The sequence below is a fragment of the Arachis ipaensis genome, chromosome B10 (genome assembly GCF_000816755.2).
Source record: "Arachis ipaensis cultivar K30076 chromosome B10, Araip1.1, whole genome shotgun sequence".
Lineage (NCBI taxonomy): Eukaryota > Viridiplantae > Streptophyta > Magnoliopsida > Fabales > Fabaceae > Arachis > Arachis ipaensis.
The window spans coordinates 1,126,234-1,134,803 of record NC_029794.2 but is presented as its reverse complement, the minus strand read 5'-3'; the positions used below and the strand labels follow the sequence as shown (position 1 = coordinate 1,134,803).

Genomic DNA, 8,570 nt, shown 5'->3' with positions numbered 1-8,570 from the left:
ACACCACTTTTATATTGTTATAAGTAACATTATTCAAAGGGTTAAACGTTTTAATTTGGATTTAATTGGTTTATCCAAAAGTATTAGGCTATTAGCCCCTAATCAGTAACAAATTGTTCTCTCTTGCAATAAAATATAACAAATTAAATTTAATGATCTTATCCTATAGATCTAGACCCTCAGGCCTCAGCTACCATCAAAGCTAGTAATTTTTTAGAGGAATCTTTGTAACTCACCAACTGCATTCATATTATTAAGATTTTTTCTTGGTTAATGAGTTCTGTACTTCTGTATTATAATTAGAATTTAGCTTATAGGTGTTCTCATACGTGTTAACATGATAAAATTATCTATTAAAAAAGTTTTTATAAAAAAATATATAAAAATTAAACTTATAATGTATTTACTATGTATTTATTAAAATAAAAATTTAAAATTTTCTAATAATAATAATAATATTAATATAAGTTCTTAAGACACTGATTAACTAAACCTATATATAATTATCCTATAGAGAGAGATGCCTCCATTTTGCTCCTTGTTTTTTAAAAATATTATTTCTTTGTTGTTTAAAGGAAGATAGTCATAATAATTGTTAGATACACAAATCTTTACAAATAAATAAATAAATAAACGACACAATGCTAGGGAACTAAGAGGGTATCAGCAAAAAATCAGCTAAATGTCTCTGGGTAAATCTAAAATCTTTACGTGGATGGTGCAAATATTAGGATGTTTCTTCTAGTAAGTATCAGAATGTTTATTTTTCATACTAAATGGATGTTCTTTTATATACTAAGAATCGAGATTGTTGGAAGTTCCGTGATTTCCGTCCCTATTTCTCCAACGTATCATTCAAAATTTTAATTTGGGGTGAGAAACAATTAATATCAAATATTATAAATTAAAAATAAATAAAATTAATTAAATATAATTATAAATTAGTTAAGTTATTTACGTTTTGGCTGATTACCTCTTGGTTCCATATACTTTTCCATAAATAAATAAATAGTTATGCATTATTATAGAATTCGGCAAGACTCCATAACTGATTAAATAATTTCAGCATGTGGGTCTTATGGCCTATAATTATAAAACTTACTTTAAAATTATTCATCTAAATAAACAATATTACAATATGGGCAGTCTCCCATTCCACATGTTTTCTATGGGAACATGTTTACAACCTATGCATGATCTTGTCTTGTTTTTCAGCTGCAAAGCTTATTTGTTTATCCTTTCTGGGTAAAGCAAAAGCTTATTTTTTAAATGATTTCATATATGCTTTGTATTTGGTATTACATTTTATTTAATATTTATAACTGACAATACATTTTTGATTTTTCATCATGCAATCATATGAGTTAGTTAGAGTAGTCTATAATTCTCTTAGAATTTAAATTTTGCCTAGGGAAAATGCAAGATATAGTCTATTAATATTATTGCCAGCTTAATTGAACTGCCAATAATATATAACTAACAAAATTATACACAGATATTAATCCAAAATATATATATAAAAAAAGAAAGACAAAGGCAAGCCAAAAATGATTCTTCATCATTTTTAATATGGCCTTAAAATTTAATAAATTAAAATAATTCTTAATTAAATCAAGAAATTAAAGATGTGTCTGTGCAAATGATTAATGTATTTCATATTAGCTTTACTCCAACAAATATTGAAAACCTTCAGATAAATAAAAATCAATTCACAACTACATAAATCTCTTGTGATCAAGTTTTGTTTCATATTTCAGCATGTTAGCCTTTTGAAAATGACTATATATCTAATTTTTTTAAGGTCCTTACAGTTTCATCAAATTTTCAATTAGATCTCTATACTTTTTTTTTTCTTTTCAATTGGGTCTTTACACTGTTTTTAATTTGTGATCAAGTTTTGTTTCATATTTCAGCATGTTAGCCTTTTGAAAATGACTATATATCTAATTTTTTTAAGGTCCTTACAGTTTCATCAAATTTTCAATTAGATCTCTATACTTTTTTTTTTCTTTTCAATTGGGTCTTTACACTGTTTTTAAAATTAAAAAAGAAAAAAAAATTTAGTCACCAAAAAAAAAAAATTGTAAATTTGATAAAACTATAAAGACTAATAAAATAATTAAACTTTTTAAAAATGACAATTTATCCAAATTTTTTTTTCATTTTTTCCCCTCTTTTTGTAGAGTTATTTCAAATTGAGTCAACTCTTTTTAATTTAAATTAAAGTGCCTCTTCCCTTCCATAAATGTACAGTCTAATTTTGAAGTAACTTGAGTCTGAAGGTATCATCAATTATTCTTGAGAACATGTAAAAATATAATAGGGAATACTCCTATAATATATACATATTTTTTTATTCCAACAATGCCCTTTCTCTTTATATACTCATGAGAATGAAGGTAACAAAGCACACACACAAAACACAACAAAACAGCAAACATATTTTTCAACGAAAAGAAACAAGAAAACATGTTCCAGCTTCGCCGGAGTATCATCCGAGGCAGCCTCTGCCGCCGCATTCAGCACCGCATTTCCATCCTCCGGCGATACATTCATCGCCTCTTCCACCACTTCCTCCTCTGCTCCCCTCCTTCTCTCTACCGCCGCATGCTGTTACCATCCTCCTCCTCCTCCTCCGCCGTGGAGTTGGTGGAGCCGGTAACACCACCACCTCATCAGCTTCTTCACACACATGACATGGACTCTGACTTGGTTTCATTGAAGATAAGCCTCTTGGGTGATTCCCATATTGGAAAAACAAGCTTCTTGGTTAGCCTTCTTAATCAAATTTCAATCTATTTTGATCAGCTATTGAATTCAAATTTTAATGGTTTTTATTGTTGTAGATGAAATATGTAGGTGCTGAAACTGAAAAAGATAACAAGCAAGGTGAACACCATAGCAAAACTTTAATTGTAGAAGGTGCTCGAATCTCATATTCTATCTGGGAAATAGCAGGTACCTACCTACATACATCCATGATTAAGATACAAGTTAAGAATTTTTTGTTGTAATTAGTTAACTAATTAATCCATGCAGGTGATGAAAAATCAGAGGACCAAATCCCATTAGCATGCAAGGACTCTGTGGCAATTTTGATTATGTTTGATCTCACTAGTAGATGCACACTAAACAGGTATGAACATGATCTGCTGTTTGTTTTAGAATTCAATCTAGTTGGCTTAGATGAGTTCCCAGTTCCCACCAATCTGATTTCAATTTTATTGCATGGTTGTGAATTGGTTGATTTCAGTGTCATAGGGTGGTATAAAGAAGCCAGGAAATGGAACAGGGTATATTATTATATATTTTGGCATTGTGATTTATATATGATGAATCTTGTTTATTGAGGTGTTAAGGCAGTTTTGCAAGAATGTTTATTAATGATGTGTGCTTAAATTTTTGCAGACAGCAATTCCAGTATTGGTAGGAACCAAGTTTGATGATTTCATTCAGCTCCCAATTGATATGCAATGGACCATAGCCAGTCAGGTAAAATTTAAAGACATTCTTAATTGATCATCTACCATAAAAAAGTTAAGGTATAATACTCCTGCATCTAGTGAAAATAAAATTAACCCTCAGTCATAAACAAGTAGTATTTCATATAATGTCAAAAGAGTTTTATTTTGATACATTGACAGTGTAAAACATTTTACATAACCGTTTAATCACATCATTTTTTTTATGACTATTCACACGGTCAGTATCAATATAGTTATTTTTACACTGATAGTATATCAAAATAGACCAAAATAAACCAGTTATTTCCCTTTAAAACCGGGTAGAATTGCCTGCATAACTTTAAAGAATCTCTGCAAACTGGTTCATACCTAATATTCAATTAATCATATGGGACCCCATGTTTGATTATTTGGAAAAAAGTAAAAAACAATGCATGTTGAATGATCATTGAACCTAAAGGAAAGGAAAACGAATCCACCACCACCCCATATTCTCATGCCTATTAATTAACAAGCACAGCATGTTTAGTACCATAAGCTTTAGAAGACAGAATATCATATATTAAACAAGATGATAATTGATGTTTGTGATGTGTTTGTCACATGGAACAGGCAAGAGCATATGCCAAAGCCCTCAATGCAACATTGTTCTTTTCAAGTGCCACCTACAATATCAATGTCAATAAGGTCTTCAAATTCATCACTGCCAAACTTTTTGACTTACCATGGACATTGGAAAGAAATCTTAATGTTGGAGAGCCAATAATTGATTTCTAAAAGGATACATAGAATGATCAAAGTGCTTTTCATCTTATTAAGTACTCTGTCAACCGGGCCTCAAGAGAGTTGGCAAACCTCATAGGGCAATCGAGTTGTTAGGTTGAGATATTGATCCTTTTTTTTTTTTTAAAGTTCTACACTCTATTTAAAAGTGGAGATGATGAATCAACTTGGTGTTTTAAAAAAATAGTAAGTACTACAAATATTTCTATAGAGAACCAAGGATTAAGCTTGAATTCATGCTCTTGTCATTTTTATATGAGGGACAGGGACATGTTCAACCCACCATCAAAATGTAATAGGACTACGTGATATGTATTTAGATTGAGTGAAAATAATGGCGTGTTTCCTCATGGATCACAATTATTGTGCCTTTTTCATTCATGTTATGTTGTTTTCCTTGGCAACTTTTATTCAATGAGTTCAATATAAACTCATTTTGCAAATGAACATTTTACTTTGAAACTTATTTTGGTTAAATTACACAGTTGGTCCCTACATTTTCAGTGAAATTGCAAATTGGTCCCTATACTTTAAAAGTTTGTAATTGGATCACTAAAGAGAATTAAAATTTACAATTTAGTCCCACCGGTCAAAAAGTGTTGATTTAATAGAATATTCTGTTAAAATAGAGAATATACTGAGAATATTCTATTAAATCAAACACTTTTTGAACGATAGTGACTAAATTACAAATTTTAATTATCTTTAGAGACCAAATTACAAACTTTTAAAGTATAGGGACTAATTTGCAATTTCACTAAAAGTGTAGGGACCAACTGTATAATTTAACCTAATATAAACTAATTACAGAAGACTTATCACATGGCTCCATTGATATAAGATATTACAGAGTAAAGCGCCAATTTAATCTTTGAAGTTGGAATCGTTATTTAAGTTTTTCTTTGACATTTGAAAGATAATAATCAAGTACCTTACAAAGTAAATATAATTACAAACTCATTTGTCTAATTTAAATTATTGGTTACAATATTATTTTTGTCCCTGCATTTTGGATAAATAATTGTTTCTAATTTTTTTTCCCTTCTATTTGTATTCCAAACATTTCAAAAGTAACTCAATGTCCCAATGTAATAAGAATGATATTTAAATTTTGAAAGACAACATTATCATTCCTTAGGAAAGAGGTATGTTTTATCATTTTAATTTTACAGCAAGTGGTGGAGCAAGGAGTTGCAAACACTGGAATTTATATTCTACGTAACAAACATGCTATTTGTGGCGATTATAACAATGAACATGTGATCAAGAAATTATTGTTAAAGTTATTTCAACAATGCAAGTGGCCATGCTTTTTATTGGACAAGCAACATGCCAACATATACCGCAGAACAAGATGCATATAATGCCTATTTTGCATGGCAAAACAACAGAGATAGATTTAGTTACATATGATTTGCATAAAAAGCATCCATGTTGAGTGATAAAGTTGAAACCAAAGGGATTTGTAGGAATGGCATTACTCAACTTTTACAGGTTTCTCCTCTCTCTTTGGAGGTTCCAAATCCAGATAGGTAAATGGCTCCGTTGGTTCCTCACTGCAAAATCCAAAACTGTCATAAGCAACATGACAAAACACTCGCAAAAATGCAATTAGAAAACTTTTAGGGGCTATTTGTGAGATAGGAAAACTCCTGCCCACAATAAAATTGCCAGCTTCATTGTATGCGCATCAAGAAATAGTTGATATGATTCTAATAATGACTAACTCTTTGCATAAAGCCTCTCTAGGTTTCAAGAACTTATGGAGTAACCTAATGTAATATAGCAATATTACTTAGGTAATTACCAAGAAGGCTGACTCTTTCTCTTTCATTGAATCCTCCCAATCGTTTAGAAATTCAATGAATACCAGGGTCTATAATACCCAAAAGAACGGACTCAAAGCGCCCTACTTACTTATGGGTCCACATTCTCAATGAATGCCGAAACGACTGCCCTAACATCTATTTCGTCAAGGTTATAGTCTAACTACTTTAGCATGATACATGACAGAGCACAATGGCGTCGTTTGATTCATGTAGCCGACCCCACTTAATGGGACAAGGCTTTGTTGTTGTTGTTGTAGTATATACTATATAGACATGCATATGTTGAAATTGAATGTTGAACTAATTCACAACATTCAGTAGTAAAGATATTCATAGTCCAGCATAGATAGATGATACCAATAATACTCACCCAGGTTTAGAACGCATGCATTTCCAGAAGAGCTTGAAAGGCCCTGGAACTGTCTTAAATGGGTTTCCCTCGAAACAAGCCTGCACAATTTGAGACAATAACAACAAGTTTATACCAACTAAATAAAGATAACAAGCTGAAATAACCATAGACCTCAAAACTCAACTCACATTAGCCATTCTATCATGGCCATTCTAATAGGTTATATACTTATATATATATATACATATACAAAATTTGCATATTTCTATCCTCTATCTTGTGTTCTAATATGAGATTTCGACAAATTTTACACATTGAGGCACAATTTAGAAAGAGTCATGTTAGTAGCAAGAATGCTTCCATTGTCACTGTGAAAACTATGAAACTTGGGACTCATTTACAATTTTCTCAGGGCAAAATTGCACGAAATGAAAACCAAACAATCATGAATATAGAAAGAATCAAAATAAAACAAAACAAAACAAAATAAAATCAAAATGAAAAACAACAAAAGCAACATGCGACTTAAATATATGTTTTGGCCCTTTATGAATGGTTAAGGAGATCCAAGTTAAATCCCCTTGGGCCAGATACACGGTAGAAACTCAAATGCAGTCGACTTCACGTGAAGTTGATACCTGAGAGCCGTTAGATGATTTGACTGATTTGACTAAATTTTCATCCAACGATTCTCAGATGTCAGCTTCCCGTGAAGTCGACTTCACCTGAGTTTTCACCATCCCGATTTTGGAACCGATTGTATCGGATTTTTTTATGTTAACAATATAACTTATCCCGGTCCTTCTGCTCTGATGGCTATGGCCGAAGGGTTGGCGGTTTGTGATCACAAGAATAGACATTACAAAATGGACCTCATAAAAATGCAAACTATGGAACACAAATGAAACGATTTTGAAAGAAAAGAAGACAACTGGAAAAAATGGGGTGAAATTGATGAAGGGGGTTTCACCTGAACGACATCTTCAACACGGTCGTTACACCGGTGGGCTTTGGGTTCACGATGACCCTCTCCGGTGATTCCCCATGGACTCTCTCTCCTCGGCACTGGCCTCGGTTCGCTCATCTTCTTCCTCTAATCCTCTTCTTCTTAGTTCAACTGAACCTTTTTTAAATAGAAATAACATTATAAAAGATTCAACATATAATTTTAAATATTTAAATTCAATGATTTCTAAGCTAATAAAATTCAAAGTTTTTCACAATTTTACATAATAACTTCTCTATAATTTATCATTAAAAATTCACAAACAAGTTTAAACATCAAAATTTATGACTGAAGAAAATCAAAACGCATTATGCATACTAGAATATGCTAAGTTAAGGGGAAGTACAGTACTAGCAAGCTCAAACCTTATTAGAATTATCATTTAACATTGAACATTTGATCCACGAGATTGTAAATCAATAAATAAAAAGAAAAAAAAAATCTCCCTAATATTGTTGGTAGCAATGTCATGTTCTCATATCAGATATATATTCACAATGCAGTTCGATTTAAATTGATATCAAATACTAATATCACAACTTTTTGTATGAACTTATAAAATTTCGGTTTTCTAAAGTTCTGTAACAATTGAAAAATTCAATGCTGGATTGATGGCTAATAACTTATAGTTTGATAATACAGCAGTGTAAGTGATGAAATTTTGTAATTTTTGGCATTAGGTAAAAGGTAAATGTATCCAAACATGCATATCACGAGAATCAATTGCAATCTTGCTAAATTCAACCGCACTTGCTTCTATGCCAGCAAATATTTACCAGTTGCTTTTGTCTATCAGCTGCAAAGTTTGAAAATTAACTGTCAAAGTTTGGGAAACAGTACCACAGAGAGCCAGATCAGCTGCAGAACAGTTCGAAGAAGTGGAGGAAGGCAGCAGACAAGCCGGAGAAGGGAACGGCGGAGCTTGAGGCAGCAGATCTGATGCCACCGAGCAACGACGACTCGCGGACAGCAGCGGCACCGGAACTCGAGTACAAGACAGAAGCGGCAGAACTCAGGCCTCGGGGAGAGAAAGAACGTCAGCAAAACAGGGAAGAGAATCGCTGCGGAGCTTAGGGGCGCCGGCGAGAGCAAGAAGCGATGCCGACTGGAGGGTGATGTGCCGGCAATGGAGAAAA

General features: G+C 32.2%; 2 protein-coding genes across 3 annotated transcripts; one reads left to right on the top strand and one right to left on the bottom strand.

Annotated features, from left to right (window-relative positions):
- Positions 2,372-4,286, top strand: LOC107621950 (septum-promoting GTP-binding protein 1-like). Its single transcript, XM_016323905.2, has 6 exons — positions 2,372-2,769; positions 2,847-2,958; positions 3,040-3,136; positions 3,254-3,293; positions 3,409-3,492; positions 4,077-4,286. Exons 1-6 carry the CDS (start codon positions 2,470-2,472, stop codon positions 4,239-4,241), a joined length of 798 nt encoding a protein of 265 aa, XP_016179391.1. The 5' UTR covers positions 2,372-2,469; the 3' UTR covers positions 4,242-4,286.
- Positions 5,439-8,570, bottom strand: LOC107624365. 2 transcript variants are annotated; one of them, XM_016326863.2, is made up of 4 exons: positions 8,275-8,570; positions 7,399-7,551; positions 6,447-6,526; positions 5,439-5,803 (listed from the first exon to the last, which is right to left on the bottom strand). In XM_016326863.2, the coding sequence occupies exons 2-4, from the start codon at positions 7,510-7,512 to the stop codon at positions 5,725-5,727; spliced, it is 273 nt and encodes a 90-aa protein (XP_016182349.1). In that variant the 5' UTR covers positions 7,513-7,551; positions 8,275-8,570; the 3' UTR covers positions 5,439-5,724. The 2 variants fall into 2 exon arrangements, with proteins under 2 accessions (XP_016182349.1, XP_016182350.1); XM_016326864.2 differs by having other exon boundaries at positions 7,399-7,545.